Source organism: Anguilla rostrata, chromosome 5 (genome assembly GCF_018555375.3).
Source record: "Anguilla rostrata isolate EN2019 chromosome 5, ASM1855537v3, whole genome shotgun sequence".
In the NCBI taxonomy this organism is placed as follows: Eukaryota; Metazoa; Chordata; class Actinopteri; order Anguilliformes; family Anguillidae; genus Anguilla; species Anguilla rostrata.
The window spans coordinates 63,000,766-63,017,860 of record NC_057937.1 but is presented as its reverse complement, the minus strand read 5'-3'; the positions used below and the strand labels follow the sequence as shown (position 1 = coordinate 63,017,860).

General features: G+C 52.8%; 2 protein-coding genes across 3 annotated transcripts in view; both read right to left on the bottom strand.

Moving 5' to 3' along the window:
- Positions 1-9,203, bottom strand: part of tmod1 (tropomodulin 1) — an 18,486-nt gene extending 9,283 nt beyond the window's left edge. The window contains exons 1-4 of one of the 2 annotated variants that reach the window (XM_064337737.1): positions 8,964-9,203; positions 6,870-7,086; positions 4,939-5,095; positions 3,998-4,117 (exon numbers count right to left, since the gene is read on the bottom strand). In XM_064337737.1, the coding sequence (XP_064193807.1) occupies positions 3,998-4,117; positions 4,939-5,095; positions 6,870-6,989 (397 nt within the window). In that variant the 5' untranslated portion in view covers positions 6,990-7,086; positions 8,964-9,203. The remainder of the gene's footprint in view (positions 1-3,997; positions 4,118-4,938; positions 5,096-6,869; positions 7,087-8,963) is intronic. The other variant, XM_064337738.1, reaches the window with a different exon arrangement.
- A 192-nt stretch (positions 9,204-9,395) lies between these two features.
- The window catches only part of LOC135255928 (tudor domain-containing protein 7B-like), a 16,101-nt gene continuing 8,401 nt past the window's right edge, over positions 9,396-17,095 (bottom strand). The window contains exons 6-17 of the mRNA XM_064337759.1: positions 16,472-16,707; positions 15,342-15,865; positions 14,464-14,693; positions 14,309-14,347; positions 13,860-14,062; positions 13,058-13,192; positions 12,815-12,898; positions 12,326-12,460; positions 11,884-11,994; positions 11,254-11,732; positions 10,602-10,762; positions 9,396-10,298 (exon numbers count right to left, since the gene is read on the bottom strand). Coding sequence (XP_064193829.1) covers positions 10,078-10,298; positions 10,602-10,762; positions 11,254-11,732; positions 11,884-11,994; positions 12,326-12,460; positions 12,815-12,898; positions 13,058-13,192; positions 13,860-14,062; positions 14,309-14,347; positions 14,464-14,693; positions 15,342-15,865; positions 16,472-16,707 — 2,558 coding nt within the window. The 3' untranslated portion in view covers positions 9,396-10,077. The remainder of the gene's footprint in view (positions 10,299-10,601; positions 10,763-11,253; positions 11,733-11,883; positions 11,995-12,325; positions 12,461-12,814; positions 12,899-13,057; positions 13,193-13,859; positions 14,063-14,308; positions 14,348-14,463; positions 14,694-15,341; positions 15,866-16,471; positions 16,708-17,095) is intronic.

Sequence of the window (17,095 nt, the reverse complement as noted above, 5' to 3'; positions counted from 1 at the left end):
TCATCAGAGCAGCACAGCTCAACCACACCAGTCATCACAGCAGCACAGCTCAAACACACCAGTCATCAGAGCAGCACAGCTCAAACACACCAGTCATCAGAGCAGAGCAGCTCAAACACACCAGTCATCAGAGCAACACAGCTCAGCTCAAACACACCAGTCATCAGAGCAGCACAGCTCAAACACACCAGTCATCAGAGCAACACAGCTCAAACACACCAGTCATCAGAGCAACACAGCTCAAACACACCAGTCATCAGAGCAGCACAGCTCAAACACACCAGTCATCAGAGCAACACAGCTCAGCTCAAACACACCAGTCATCAGAGCAGCACAGCTCAAACACACCAGTCATCAGAGCAACACAGCTCAGCTCAAACACACCAGTCATCAGAGCAACACAGCTCAAACACACCAGCCATCAGCGCAACACAGCTCAAACACACCAGTCATCAGAGCAACACAGCTCAAACACACCAGTCATCAGAGCAGCACAGCTCAAACACACCAGTCATCAGAGCAGCACAGCTCAAACACACCAGTCATCAGAGCAGCACAGCTCAAACACACCAGTCATCAGAGCAACACAGCTCAAACACACCAGTCATCAGAGCAGCACAGCTCAAACACACCAGTCATCAGAGCAACACAGCTCAAACACACCAGTCATCAGAGCAGCACAGCTCAAACACACCAGTCATCAGAGCAGCACAGCTCAAACACACCAGCCCACTGCCAGCCATCAAACACAGAATCACCCACAGGATGACTGCAGAAGGCCAGGACATCTGAGCCAGGCTCGGGTGCAGACCGCCCCGTGCGTCTGACGCCTCAGATTAGGAGAGGAACATGCAGGGCTGGAGCTGCCATTAGAGGAGTCCAGACACTGAAGTAATGCTGTTACAACGTTAGAGAAACACTGACTGAACCTTAATGGGTTAGCCTTGCCGTGGGGTAGAGAGTTAGGAATGATCAGATGGTGCACACGCACATGCACAAAAACACACGCAAGTTACCAAGCATTTATAGTGTTAAAACATGGAAAAAACTCTGTAAGAACGTCGCACTTCAGCCAGGAGAAACTAAACCACTTTCCCTCTACTCAGACAAAATGGCCGCCTGTCTTTTTAAAGACACTACCTCCAGGGATTAGAGATTTTAAAAACAGGAGTAATTTAATCCCTTCACTTTAAGAGGCACAGTTAACCTGTTTGTCTTTACAAAAAGGGAACATAGTGAAAATACACATGATCAAGATGCAAAACTTAATCTATAAGCAAATAACACAAATTCCTTCAACAAAAATATAACAATACATTTTTGTGAAATATATTTATTATTCATTTATAAAAAAAACTATATATTTTAAATGGTTGTATTTAATAGTCCCAACACTGGAATCATATTTTCAGCCTGTTCCATTTATGTAACGCAGGCCCATTGGCCACCATTTCTCCTCCTCTGCTGTGTTGCACGGCAACAGCGCCAGTGACATCACAGAGAACGCGACCTGGAAGAACTCCCCCCATGCGGTCCCATAATTCCACCCAGGCGCCGGCCGACCCCGTTTGGGGCCCCCGTACGGAACACCTGGAGCCTGAAACCAACCCCAAAGACCACAACACGACCGCCAGGTAAACCAACATCACGCACACACGCACGCACGCACGCACACACGCACGCACGCACACACACACAGATCATAACCCAAACACAACACAAACCGCAATTGAATGGCACTTGGTCATAAATCTCACAGACTAAACATGTCAGTCACTGTGACTCAGAGAGCATGGAGCAGCAATTTCAGCTCAAATGAGCTGACGTGGACCAGGCCTTTATCATGCAGTGAACACCGGTGAGAAAGAGTTCACAGTATCTAATTTTTTTGGAGCGCACCCAATTCCTTCTTCTGACGTGAATGAAGAACTTTCTCAGATCGTCCCACAGTGAGGTTTTTGGTTCTCATGCCGTTGCAGGGATAGTCAGCCTCAAACAGAGCACCCTGTCCACACACGGCTCTACCACCCAGCCAACACACAACATTCCCCTAACGTTTCTGCAACCATGCAGCAAGACTACAGCCACACAGCGGTCCTGGGAGAACGCAGAAGAGCACTGAAGGTACGCTGAGGGAACGTTGAGAGAACGTTGAGCATACGCTCAGGCAGACGCAACCACGGCCACAGACTGACAAGCGCATCCAGGCAGCTTACAGTCTCACAGTGATGATGTCAGGATGGAATGGGTGATGTCATAATGGAGGGGGCGGGGTGAACAGGGCAGCTTGCTGGAAGATAAACACAGATGATTAGGATGGAGAACAGGGTGAGGAAGGGTTGTCAGGCAACAAGAGGAGGAGGAAGGGTGTGTCAAACGCAGTGAAGTCAAGCATTTTCCCTCTCACAGTTTTAACCATGTTAGATTCCTTTGCTGCCATTTTGCAGTTAAGTCTGAAATCAGCGAGAACACAGCACTGGCCGTCCTCTTTCTTCACATAAAAACACAAGCAGCACTTTGGCCAGGAAACAGTCTGCAGCCTCAATCGGTGACTTTCAACACTTTCAATCTGAATATGAACACGCTCACTGATGGCACCAGCTACTGCAACCAAACCGGCACAAAACCCCCTCACCTCCATTACCAATCCGCACCAGCTCTGAAAAACGTCGTTGGATCAGATCCCGAGAGGCGGGGCTTGTGTTCTAAACCCCGAGCTCAGCCCACACAGGCAGCTCTTTCCCTGACCTGTTCCGTCTCGGGGTGAGGACTGCGTACTTTTAAATGTACTTTATTATTTATCCTCCTATGCCATTTATCAATGTGAAATGTGAGCTGTGGCTTTTTAAGCAGGATTTGTTGGAGGTGGTGTTGGAGTCGGCTGAAATGTGTTTTTGGTCTGTTTTAACTCTGTAAAAACGTGGCCTTCCTGTCCGCGTGCAGCCCTTCATGTTTTGGGCTTAATCCTTTCCTTGGCAGAGAAATAATAATTCACAGACAGGGCCTAATTACTGATCACTAATTGGCAGAAGGCTGCGGCAGTGTTTCTGTCTCATTTGTTTGGCATGGTTCTATGCTGAGTTTGCTCCAGAGCTGGGGGGGGGGTTCTATGCTGAGTTTGCTCCACAGCTGGGGGGGGGGGGGGTAAACCCGTCAGACAGGCAGCCGTCCGGGTAATCCCACCGGCCGGGCTGAACCAGAACACAGCTCAACCGAAGGAAACGAGGAAGTTTCTCACTTCTGGAGGAGAGAGACCGCTTCTCTGCCATCTCCTGAATCGATGTCTGGGACTGGGCGTTTCAAAATAATAAATAAATCCACCCTGTCATTTTGCAGGAATACTGAAAAAATGTCCCTGTCATATGAGAGAAATTCTAAAAAATAAAAAAATAAAAAGAAACGTCCCTGTCCTGATAGAAATGCTGAAAAAACACCCCTGTCATGTGACAGAAATGCTGAAAAAACACCCCTGTCATGTGACAGAAATGCTGAAAAAACAGCCCTGTCATGTGACAGGAATTGTGGGAAAATGTTAATGAGATGGACAGTCCTTTGGGAGGAAATGGAACGTCATGGTGAAGCCTGAGAGTAAGGTTCACACGATTAGTCTAAAAGAGTGGAGAAATGGCACTTTAGTAGCATGTGAAAGGTAATAATAATAATAATCATGTGATTTAGTTCATTAATAATGAGTTAATTCATTAATTAATTCATTCACATAATGAACCCCATACTTTCCACTTTCAAAGATAAAGTTGTGTGGGAGCACATTAGTGTTTGTGTGTGTGTGTGTGTGTGTGTGTGTGTGTGCGCTCGCGTGTGTGTGCGTGCGTGCGTGTGTATGCGTGTGCATGTGCTTGTGCGTGCGTGTATGTGCACGTGTGTGTGTGTTTGCACGTATGCGTGCATGTGAGTGTGTGCGTTCGTGTACGTGTGTGCGCATGTGCGTGTGTGTGTGTGTGCGTGTACGTGTGTGCGCGTGTCGCTCTCTCCTCACCAGCGATGTCACAGAGCTCAGCGTCGGAGGCGTTGGCCAGGGCCTCCTCCAGTTCCGGCTCCAGCGTCACCGACTCCAGGATGGGGTCCACCACCACCTTCTTAGGCACCCAGGCCTTCCCTGTGAAACACAGGCCCCGCCCCCATGCTTAGTGACATCAGAGTCACATGACCAAACCAGGCTTCCCTATAGCGTTTATAAATGGTCCAATTCTGAATTCTGCAGTTTCACACTAAAAATGTGTTCATGTTACAGCGACCCCACCTACCCACCACAGCCATACAGATGTTCTCAAGTGAGATAAAATGGATAAATCTGACCACTCACCAAAGAAAAACGCCACATCCCATCAGTAAATAAATGAGAGAATATTGGGTGCTAATATAAGGGTCTGAGGGCTTTGGTAAATTGATTCAGGGGGGTGAGCAGATACCATTACAGGGGACATTTCTGTCGGTGGGGGTTCAGGACAGGTCCTTAAAATTGGGCATTGGAGACAGCGGGGCAAAGCCCCACCCCTGTCACACACAGCCATGCCTGGTATTCAGACCACTATGTCAGACACAGGGGCCCCTCCACCGGGAATTATGGGAATGTGACAGAGGGGTGGGGACTGTCCAGTGTCATGCCCATTACCACAAGAGCGCGTGCGCTGAACTTTACGAGTTCCTTAATTCCTCTTTGATCTGAATCATACATTATATGCACAGACACACGCAGGTACACAAGCATGCACACCTGTTTAGATAGACAAACACACAAAGATCACAGACCACCACAGATCACAGCACGCACACACAATACACACAACTCAAACACACACACACACACACAGACTCACTCACACACACACACACACACACAGACTCACTCACACACACACACACACACACACACACACTCACTCACACACAAACACAGACACACACAGACTCACTCACCTCTCTTCTCCCCAGTGTAGGGCACCAGGTCCTCCTTGTCTGGGTGCTCCTGGGCCTGTTTCTCCAGGTGAGCCAGCAGGTTGTCTCTCTGGAAGGTTCCGGTCGGGGCCTTCTTGGTCTGGTCCTTCTGCCGCATTCCTGCTGGTAGCAGCGCGTTCTGAAGCCAAACACAGGAAGTGAGCGAGTGCCACCGGGGCCCAACACAGGAAGTGAGCGAGCGAGCGCCACCACCAGGGCCAAACACAGGAAGTGAGTCAGCGCCACCAGGACCAAACACAGGAAGTGAGTCAGCGCCACCAGGACCAAACACAGGAAGTGAGTCAGCGCCACCAGGACCAAACACAGGAAGTAAGTCAGCGCCACCAGGACCAAACACAGGAAGTGAGCGAGCGAGCACCGCCACCAGGACCAAACACAGGAAGTGAGCGAGCGAGCGCCGCCACTGGGGCCAAACACAGGAAGTGAGCGAGCCATGGCAGCCATGGAGGCTAAAAATAACGGAGTCATTACTGGAACAATGCACTGCTTATCACCGGCCCTGCTCTGCACCAGACCCCTGGGTAAGAGCAGTGTCGGATATCACTGCTGTCAAACAGGACGAAACGGTCAACGCGCAATCAGCACGCTGTGCTCCGCTCACACACCGCCGCTACTGAAGTTACGTTTTTATCTGTTTAATGCGGCTGGGCGACAGAATGAGGGCGTGGGGGCGACGTCCCCCCGCCTCGACAGAACCCCTGAGAAGAGCAAACAGGAGCTAGCAAGGCCCGAGCGGTGCTAACGCAGCACAGCCCCCTCAAACGCACTATTCTTAGCCCTGTTAGCGCCGCAGGACCGCGGCTAATGATAGCGCCTGAGCCCAGCGCCGCCGCGGAGGCTCGCGATCGCATCTCCAGATGGCGACGCTACTCGATACGCGCGCGGAAGCACGCTCGGACTCATGGGGGTTTCCGTCCGCGCGGCCCGGCTGAACGCCAGCGGAGCGTCCTGCGCTCTCTGACCGTGAGTCACGCATCACACAAAACCCCCTGAACACCTCCCTCACCTTAACACGTCACACAACGCCCTGAACACCTCCCTCACCTTAACACGTCACCCAACCTTTCATACAGGAACCCTCTCTGAACCGCTCCAAGCCCAGCAACATCACCAACGCTGATAAGAAAAACAGCAGCCAAGCTGAAGCTGAACTGGAAGTCTAATCCGGAGTCAGTTTTTCCCATTTAGCCCATAATGGATGAACCTCATCCATTACCTCATGGGGATACAGACAGCGGCGGCTGACCTGAGGTCAGTGCGACGGGTCCAGGAGCTCAGCGCGTGGAGGAGAAAGGCCGCAGAGGCTGAGGGGCCGGTGATGACAGGCAGTGCTGTTACAGCTGCGATCCGACGCGTCGCCGCATGCAGGCGACCCTGCGCAGGGCAGAGGGGCCCCCACAGGGCAGAGGGGCCCCCACAGGGCGGAGGGGCCCCCACAGGGCAGAGGGGCACCCACAGGGCAGAGGGGCCCCCACAGGGCAGAGGGGCCCCCACAGGGCAGAGGGGCCCCCACAGGGCAGAGGGGCACCCCACAGGGCGGAGGGGCCTCCCTACTGGCGCCAGACGCGCTGGCCGGTCCCCTTACTGCCTACAGAAAAGCGCTGCAACTGCCTAAAATGCATTTTGAGCAAAAAAGAGTCCCCTGGATAAGTCGCTCAGGATAAAAGTGTCTGGGTGCCTAAAATGTATGGCTGACATGCAGGTACGTTCACAGGCGTGGTGTACAGTAAGTTTATAGATGCGGTACACAGGTAAGTGCACAGGTGTGATGTACAGTAAGTTTATAGATGCGGTACACAGGTAAGTGTACAGGTGTGATGTACAGTACGTTTATAGATGCGGTACACAGGTAAGTGTACAGGTGTGATGCGCAGGTAGCCATGGTGACTCACGTCGGGGTCCAGCTCCTCCAGCTCGTCCTCCAGCATGCGCAGCTCCTCCTCGGAGAGCTTCTTCAGCAGCTCGTCCTCGTCCACGTCCCGGTACTTCTCCATTTCCTTCCTGTACGACATGGCGGAGGAGGAAGGGGGGGGGAAAGAGAGGAGGGGAGAAAAAAAAAAAAGAAGCTGGCGACGAGGTGTCCTCCCGCGCGGCGTTCGAGATGAGCGTCTGCAAGCAGAGGAGGACAGAAGAGACCGGAGCATCAGCCCCGGGCAGCGCATGGCTTCTGCTTAAGCTCCGAATCACTGCCTGAGATCTGGGCCTGCAATGATACAGCGCCTCAGAGAAGAAGCGCTGATCCAGGACCAGTTTCCCCTGCACACAGCCTGACCCTAATCCACCATGAGCCGGATGTGTCAACTGATCCCTGCCCAGCACTACCCCTCTCGGACACTCGGCCCCGAGCCGTAAGTCTACAGGTTCCTCTCCCTGCCCTGCTCCTGCCCTGCTCCTACCCAGCTGCTGAGGGTGCAGGGCAGGTATGTGGTCCGCAGGTCATCAGGGAGGATCAGGGTGTAAAAAGAGGAAGCAGCAAGCAAGTCCCTCCTGCTTCAAGGCTAAGCGCATGGGGGTGCTCCTGCCCCCCCCCCCCCCCGAACTCCAACACCCGGCAAACAGCTGATAAAAACAACCCCCTCGCTCACATCCTAGACATTCAGGGAACAGTGCTTATTTTTAGGCCTGGTTTTCACTGGGACAAACTGAAACGAGCTGGGTCCTGCCCAGCAGGCCGCAAACAGTTAAACTCAGCACTGGCAGATTCAGCCTATATAAGCCCAATATCAGGCGTTCGCCGTTCTTTTTGTTCCCTCGGATGAAATGTCAAAGCGGCTACACTGTTGACAAAACAGATTTTTTTCCCCCCCAGAAGTGGAGTCCGTTATGCTGGAGCAGAAGGAGAATAAGTTGTATCTGCCAACCAGCTGTTTTTTATTTATTAAAGCCTTGTTATGCACACTGGCAGGATATTTAGACAAGTCCGGGGATTTAGCTCGTTAACGAGGCTGTGCCCGTTTATTGGAATTCGTGTCGGGACTTACTGGTAGACCCTCAGACCTTGACGGAACATGACGACGACACGCTCAGTTTGGCTCACTGTTTTCTCCCCAACTGTAGCCTTCAAGACCAATGACTTTATCAACATTTAACACATTCGTTCTTAAAATTACACATAAAACTAGGCTATGTTAAAATGATTGTCGAGGTTTAGAAACGCAGCCTATTTAGGATTTCAGTCAGGATGTGTGTAAAATAAATATTCAGCTTCAACTTGTTTTTCACCGACAGGCTACTATTTATGTCAAATTTAGTCTATACGCAAAAACAGGCGTTTAATTAGTGAACCGTCATTTATGGTTGCGGAAAACAGCCCGTTAACAGCGTTGCCTTTCAGGAAATTTAAATACTAAGGATTTCAATATAACTTTTGCACTTATCAGTATTTGCGGATATTGGTACTACTCTGAACAATAGCCTACTCGATTAAAATAGCAAACACATAACCACAAGTTTGTTTCAATGCTAAAACTCACCGGCGATCTGAGCAAGTTTGCACGTACGACATCTATTAGTTTCAGTTTATTGGAATTTTTCCCTCAATGAAAATGACTTATGTGAACTGTAGGAGATACGTTAAGATGGGTTGTTCCAAATCATTTTAACGACCATTAAATCGCGAATTTTATGTAAACTAGTAGGCTATCCATGCATTAATTCAACAAGTGTGTACAAGGTCTAGCCAAATCACTTGCACTATAGCTAATCAACAGGTCCGTGATATTATATCACATTATCCTACAGAATTTACTCAAGATAAATGCGATTAAAATGCACCAAAAATATAATTGTACAAAACGTTATTGACGGTCAGCGAAATAATTTCGCCGGCCGACCCGCAACACTTTTCCATTGGCTACCACAGTCTATTTATAGCGAGCGGGTCTCGCTTTGTGACAGCTGAATAGTTTGACCAGATATGGTTGCTTTTCGCGGCAGACGGGAAAGTCACACAAACGTGCGGGTTTGAAACGGCGAATTCTCCTTACCTCACAGGCGAGAACTACCGAGGGTAACCGCAAAAAACCCCACGAATTCTCGGCGGACAGGTGCGGTCGGCGCGAGCTTGCGGACTTTACTGGTGAGGTTTTTCCACGCGTGCTACCCCTCGGAGGACAGCGCTGCCAGATCTCAGATGGAGTCTTCGGTGTCCTGCCCTCCACCGGCCTGCCAGTCAAGTGATGTCATCTTTGACCGCGTTCTCTCGGAGCCGATATTTAAACGTGGGCACCACTCTGAAAGATCACGTCGTTCTTTGAACATGGTTAAATAGAAATGGTGATCTCTTGTTAAATAATGCCCACAGCGTAACTCTCGCGCCGCTTCGCAAATGTACATATTTTACAGATCAGTGCCAAGTTACGCTACATTATTTAAATTCACCTGACAAGTCTGACAAAATAAAAAGTATCACACACTGCTTTATGTACATATTTTTAATTAAATTTAACAAAGTGCAGCAAAAAAAACCGAATTTAGTTAACCACTTCTACAGCTTTCTACATGGGCATTTAACCTTAATGTAAACCTGACATGTAACAAAGGATTGCTTTCAGTCATACAAGTTTATGCAGAATACATATTCATCTGGAGCAACACTCCCTGCCTGCGGTTCCATTCAGAACAATGCATCCGGCTGTCCTCGCGCTGCCGCGAGCGCACGGGTTCAGATACGAGCACGCATAACCTATGTGCACAAACTCTGGTGAAGGAAACACAAACATGTGAAGATACTGTGATGCTTCTTCAAAAACTCCAAGGATTTCAGCACACAAAGAAAGTAAGAAGAAAAAAAAAGACAATCAACCAAGCAGAACAGCTATTAAGACACACGGCTGCATTGTAATGCAGAAACCAAGGAGGAAGGGTTTTGCTCTGGATAGCTTCTGAATATCTTACAAAAAAAAAAAAACAAACATTGAATGAGCAGACCTTTGTAAACCATCGTAAATCACTGCAATCTGAGTGTTATGTGGAGTGGATTTTTGAGCACATAAAGCACTTGCTCTGTAAATGACAGTGGCACTGGATGGGGCAGTAAACTGAACTTTGAGTAACAGTCTGAAGCCTGTACGGGGGGGGTTGTGGGGGGGGGAGGGGGTGCTACGCGGCCCGGCTCTGCTCCTCTGCCAGCTCGGCCATGATGTCGTGCACCCACACATCCTTCTCCTCCTGGGAGGTGTCCACCAGGTACACCACCACCTTCCGGTCCCAGGGCTGGGGGGCCTCCTGCACGGACTCCACCTGCGCCACCAGCGGCTTCTTCTCCACGTGGTTCCGGAACACGATGGAGGCCTCCTCCGACCACTGCCTGGGCTTCACCCCTGGGCGGGGGGGACGGAGTACAGTGACAAAATAACAACAGAAATACTTTTTTTGCTACTCTACAAACAGCATCTATCAGTGGTGAACAACAGCTAAGGTTAGAAAAGGTCTGCATTTGCCAAATGACACAGGCAGAAAAGGAAACATTAAACAGGGAGAAGGTGGAGGTGGTGCATGGGCAGAGGGGGAGGGGTGTCGGGGCAGCAGAGGCGGGGCCTGAGGCTGAGGGGGAGGGGCTTGGGCAGAGGAGGAGGGGCGTCGGGGCAGCAGAGGCGGGGCAGGGCGGGGCGTGGGGGCCTTACCTGCCAGCTGCGCAGTGATGCCCTGGAAGGGCAGCTGGCGGAACTCGTTGATGAGCGGCTGCAGCTGCGAGCAGTCCACCAGCTCGTGCTTCCCGTAGTCCAGCTCGTACACAGACACCAGGCCGTTGGTCAAAACGCCCTTCACCAGCACCCGGTGCCAGCTGGGGGGGGCGGGGGGGTCGTTATGTTAATGAGGGGCAGGTGTGTGTACAGGTCTGTCCACCAGGCACACCTGCCTCAATTAAATAATCAACTGTACAAACCAACACCAGTTCACTCAGATTACACCACAGGATAACGTTCTGTACAGACACAAAAACAGTTACCTGTCAACCATGAGCTTATTAATACATGCCGCTATAATGTCACATCTCACAAATAATCAGGCTAAATTAAATTATTACTCATTCAAAAACAAATCAGGCTGTCTTTGACCAACACTGGATTACAACTAGACTCTGTTTCATTATAGTGAGAGAAAAGCAGATTTGAATCCGGTGATTGTATTACTGCAGCTGTCACTCTTAAAGTGAATAAACACTGATCAGACCAGCAGAACACAGGATCTCACTGGAGCACACAGTGACCTGCCTGCTATTTCAGGCTCCCCCCCCCCCACCCCCACCCCCCCACCCCCCCAGGCACGACTCACTTGCTCTCCACCTTGGCGGCGTAGATCTGGTTCTTCTCCACCTTGATGAGCTGCTTCTCCTCCATCTTGTTGTAGTAGAGGATCATCTCGCCCATGAGCACCACCAGCTTGTACAGGTCCTGCCAGGGCTGCAGCACGAAGTGCCCGGGGTGGCACGCCACAGACACGTAGATGTCCATGTTGTGCCCCGGCTGGGGCAGCTGCATGAGCGGGGGCAGCTGGAGCGGGGCGGGGGGGGCTGCGGGGACGGGGGCAGCGGGGGAGGGGGCGGCGGGGGCGTCGCCGGTCTCCCACTGCGGGGGCAGAGCTGGTTTGGCCGCAGGGGGCGTGGTCTCGCTGTTGCTCACGGCGACATCAGTCGCGCGTTTCCACAGGCTGGACTCCAGCAGCTGCTGGTTGACGCTGGTCTGCGGGTCGAGGGCACTGCTGCTGAACAGGTAGACCTGCACCAGGCCCCGCGCTTCATCCAGCTGGCATACCTGCAGGACGGGGCAGCCAGGTGAGCTCACCGGGATGTGCACACACCTCAGCTCCGCCCCATTCACACACACACCCACACACCCAGGCACACACAAGAGCAGATCTGAGATTCCCCTCCACTGCCCTAGGGGGCGCTGTGGGGATACTGGCCTTCATGCTGCAGTCGGTGGAGTTGAGCACAGCGTCTCTGAGCCACAGCACGGCGTCAGGGGTCCAGGAGCCCCCGCTCACAGACAGGTCCGCCAGGCAGCATTTAATGGCCTGAGGAGGAAGAGAGGGCGATTCAGGGACAATGAACAAATCAGGGGGCGATTCAGGGACAGTGGACAAATCAGGGGACAGGTGACAGGGGGCACTGCTGTACTTACAGCTCTGAGCCACTGCACTACATACACACTGCTCTACCAATCAGTCACCCCTTTACATCTCAACATTTAAACACAGCTTACTTGCCAATCCAAAAAATAATAACAGAAGTCATGTGTATAACAAAACCATCCCCAGTTACTACAAAGTGAAGCACTTTTACAGTCTAAAAACATAAATTAGACCACATTTCCCCCGCCCCCCGTGCATGATGTGGACGGCTGACCTGCGGCGGGATGGCCATGAGCTCACGCAGGAACGGGGGCGGGATCTCCCGCAGCTCAATCACTTCCACAGAGGCGGGAACGCCCAGGTCCACAAACAGGATGTCCAGGACCCGGCTGCCATGCAGGTTAGTGATCTGAGAGAGGGGAACAGACAAGGGCCTTACGGAAGCACAGCTGGCTGCCCTACAGGGCCCTTACTGAAGCACAGCTGCCCTACAGGGCCCTTACTGAAGCACAGCTGCCCTACAGGGCCCTTACTGAAGCAGAGCTGCCCTACAGGGCCCTTACTGAAGCAGAGCTGCCCTACAGGGCCCTTACTGAAGCAGAGCTGCCCTACAGGGCCCTTACTGAAGCAGAGCTGCCCTACAGGGCCCTTACTGAAGCTCAGCGGCCCTACAGGGCCCTTACTGAAGCTCAGCGGCCCTACAGGGCCCTTACTGAAGCTCAGCTGCCCTACAGGGCCCTTACTGAAGCAGAGCTGCTCTTACCTCCACTCTTGCCCACTTGCCCTTATACCGTGCCAGGCAGCACTTCCCACAAAACGGCTTGGACACCAGGAATTCAGGAGTCACCTGCGACACAGGAAATGACATCACCACTTGCTCCCAATTCCACCAGCCAGGAAGCAACACTCAAAATTCGCATCCACACTGGGTGCAGAACTCAGTTCCGTGATTCTGAGGTAAACGGGAGGTTTTCAGACAGGAAGCGGGGAAACAGGCGGGGGTGACCTGCGAGAGGAAGTAGGCCTCGGCCTTCTCCAGGATGCTGCTCAGCTTGGCCTGGCCCCGCGAGGGCAGGTGGCAGAAGACGGTTCCGTCGGAGCACACGTTGGTCACCGAGACGTTGGCGTAGATGCTGTTCACCTGCGGGACCAAAGACACCGCGCTTACATGCAGGAAACAAATTCACCTCAGGTGTGTGTGAGAACAGCCAGAAACACAGACCTGCTCTACACAAACACACCATTCTCTACCCTTCACAGTGAGCATCAGGTCAGTATGACTACAGACACCATGTAAATTACAGCAGTGTTTACTGGTAGGTCCTTCACTAGGCTTACGTGTTCAGAATATTCTTAGACTTACTAGCACATCTGGATTCATGTACAAGCACAGCCTGACTCTGTAGCACTGCTATCTTTGAGCACAGTTTACTATTGTTCCTGACCTGTTAATGCTGAGTTATACTGCCATCTGCAGGCCCAGGGAATTATTGTCGGTGCACTGTCAGATCTGTAGGTACACAATGACTGCAGGAAAACTGTACTACATATATAGTAAAGTATCGTATGTGGAGGATTACACATGCAATTACTACTTAGAGCCATTAATGAAGATTTCACAGGAAACATTATTAGAGTCTATTAGAGAGAAGAATGGGGGAGAGAGACAAAGAGAGAATAGAGAGAGGGAGAGAGAGAAAATGAAGGGGAGAGAGAGAGAGAGAGAGAAAGGGAGGGAGGGAGAGAGAGAAAAGGAGAAAGAGAGGGACAGAGAGAGAGCGAGTCTGGGGGAGACCCTCCCACTCCACCTGCAGGGGGTTCCCCAGGGACTTGTCGTGCACGGCCTTCAGGCAGGCGGTGTTGATGTTGACATCATCATCCTGCGACGTGTCGTACAGCACCACCAGGGGCGTGTCGCCCCGCTCCAGGATCTCCGCCAGCAGGATCTTCCCACCGGCCAGGGCCTCGAAGCTCTGGAGCACCGCCGGGTCCTGGCAGAAGGGCTCCAGCCCTGAGAACGGCACGCCCAGCTCCGCTTAGGGTGCTCACTTAACTCACACTCACCGACCCTCACATTCACCGACCCTCACATTCACCAACTCTTGCCTCATTTCAGTCACCTACTGGCTAGAGAGTTCACAAACTCCCCCAAGTTTCTACTGACTGGAGGAACCAACAACCCAGCAGATACCACAGCCCCCCAGGACTGGAGTACAAAACACTGCCCCCTACCAGCAGGACGCGACGCTGCACCCACCGGCGAGCTTGCACTTGGCGGCCTGGAAGGCACCGAGAACTCCTCACATTCCAGAGCTCCTTGCTGATGACCTCATGAAGCGTGGTCAAGACACCTCATGGCCACAGAGCCACACTCACCGGCTGAGGCAGCTCCACCACGGGGCACGCTAACACAAAATGGCCGCCGCGTGGGCGAGTACCGCAGCGCTCCTACCTTGACCCTGTCGGCAGTGACCTCGCGCACCTGGGCGCGCAGCACCTCCTCCTCTTCCTCGGCGCGCACGGCGGCTAGCTGGCCCGTGGCGGGGTTGAGCAGCGCCTTCCCCGCGCCGGCCTGGCTGTAGAACTCCCTCATCTCATCCTCCAGCTGCTCCTGAGCCTGAGAGTAGCCCTCCCCAATGTACCTGCAGGGGGCGCCATGGGTAGGCCACCGAGTACGCGCACCACACACACACTCTGTATGACAACACAAATCCAACACACACTCCATACCACACATTTATACGTGCACAACACACTCCACACAAGCAGCGTTAAATCAGCACAAGCAGTGCTAAACTAGCACAAGCAGTGTTAAATCAGCACAAGCAGTGTTAAATTAGCACAAGCAGTGCTAAATCAGCACAAGCAGTGTTAAATTAGCACAAGCAGTGTTAAATCAGCACAAGCAGTGTTAAACTAGCACAAGCAGTGTTAAATCAGCACAAGCAGTGTTAAATTAGCACAAGCAGTGTTAAATCAGCACAAGCAGTGCTAAACTAGCACAAGCAGTGTTAAATCAGCACAAGCAGTGTTAAATTAGCACAAGCAGTGTTAAATCAGCACAAGCAGTGCTAAACTAGCACAAGCAGTGTTAAATCAGCACAAGCAGTGTTTATACGACCCCAACAAGAACCATGTCTATGCTGTTAGCTCAGAAAACATTGTCAGCATTCTGCAGTATAGGGGGTGGAGCAGGACAGGAGGCAGAGCAGCACAGGGGAGTGGAGCAGGACAGGGGGCAGAGCGGGGCAGGACAGGGGGCGGGGCAGGACGTGGGGGCGGGGCCTTGCCTGAGGACCACGCTGTTGGTGCTGCCGGCCTCCACCACCAGCACGGAGGGGTACTCCTCAGCGGGGAGGGCGAGGGGGGGCACGGCCTGGCTGCTGAGGCGGCGGCCGGCCTCCTGGCGGGCGCGGGGGCGGGCGGCGGCGTCCGCGGGCTCGCGGGCGTACAGGATGGCCTTGCGCGTGTTGTCGGGCATGGGGTACTCCACCGTGCAGATGTCCGCCAGCAGGGCGAGCTCGCCCAGCACCTGCGCGGGCAGCGGGCTCTTGTAGGCTTCCTGGAAGAGTTTGGGCAGGGCGTGGGCCCACAGGCCGCTGGTGTACCTGCCCAGGAGCAGCGCCAGCTTCTGCTTGAGCTCCGGAGCCAGAGCCGCCCCCCCCGGGGCCCTCGGGCCGGGGGACGGGAGCAGCGCGGCGGGTTGGAGTTTGGGTCGGGCTGGGGGTTTGGGGACGGGGAGCTTGGGCTGCCGCAGGTCTTTAGAGGGGTACAGCAGCCTCTCCGCGGGGTTACTGCTGCAGGGCTTCTCTACCTGAAACACACACCACACACCACAGCTCTAACACACACTACACACACCACAGCTCTAACACACTACACAGCTCTCACACACCACTACACAGCTCACACACACTACACAGCTCTAACACACACACACACACACACAAACACCACACATCTCTAACACACGCTATGTCGGGCGACATAGCTCAGGAGGTAAGAGCGGATGTCTGGCAGTTGGAGGGTTGCCGGTTCGATCCCCACCCTGGGCGTGTCAAAGTGTCCCTGAGCAAGACACCTAACCCCTAACTGCTCTGGTGAATGAGAGGCATCAATTGTAAAGCGCTTTGGATAAAAGCGCTATATAAATGCAGTCCATTTACCATTTACCACACTACACACAGCTCTCTAACACACCAGCGTAAGACAGACAGGCAACAATGCAATCTGAAGAAAGCTTCATGCGACCGAAAATAGGTGGAGCTACAGCACACTCTCTGACTACACAACTCCACCTTCACCAGGCTCAGCAGAAACATCCTGCTGCACAACGGGACTGTGTGCGCTGATGTCAAGGTTCATAAACAGCTAGAGAAGCAGGAAATGAAGCTGCAGAGGCAGGCTGCGGGCGGAGTACCGTGCAGATATGGGACCAGTGCTCCAGCTCCCTCAGTGCGTCCGGGGGCAGCTCCTGCTTGTACAGCTCACGGTACAGCTGGGGCAGCTTGGATACCCAGAATCCATTGCTGTGCTTGTGAAGGACCTCTTTTAGGCGGCCCTGGACCACCTGCGCGTTGTAGGAGGCGGGCGGGGCTGGGGGTGGGGCCGGTCTGGGCTTCACAGAAACGTTGTTCTCATTCAGGTGAGCAGGAGCTGAAAGGGGCACACATACACCCCCCACAATGCACCATAAGCCTTTCCTGCACATACACCTCCCACAATGCACCATGAGCCATTCCTGCACATACACCCCCCACAATGCACCATGAGCCATTCCTGCACATACACCCCCCCACAATGCACCATGAGCCTTTCCTGCACATACACCCCCCACAATGCACCATGAGCCTTTCCTGCACATACACCCCCCCCACAATGCACCATGAGCCTTTCCTGCACATACACCCCCCCCACAATGCACCATGAGCCTTTCCTGCACATACACCCCCCCACAATGCACCATGAGCCTTTCCTGCACATACACCCCCCACAATGCACCATGAGCCTTTCCTGCACATACACCCCCCCCACAATGCACCAT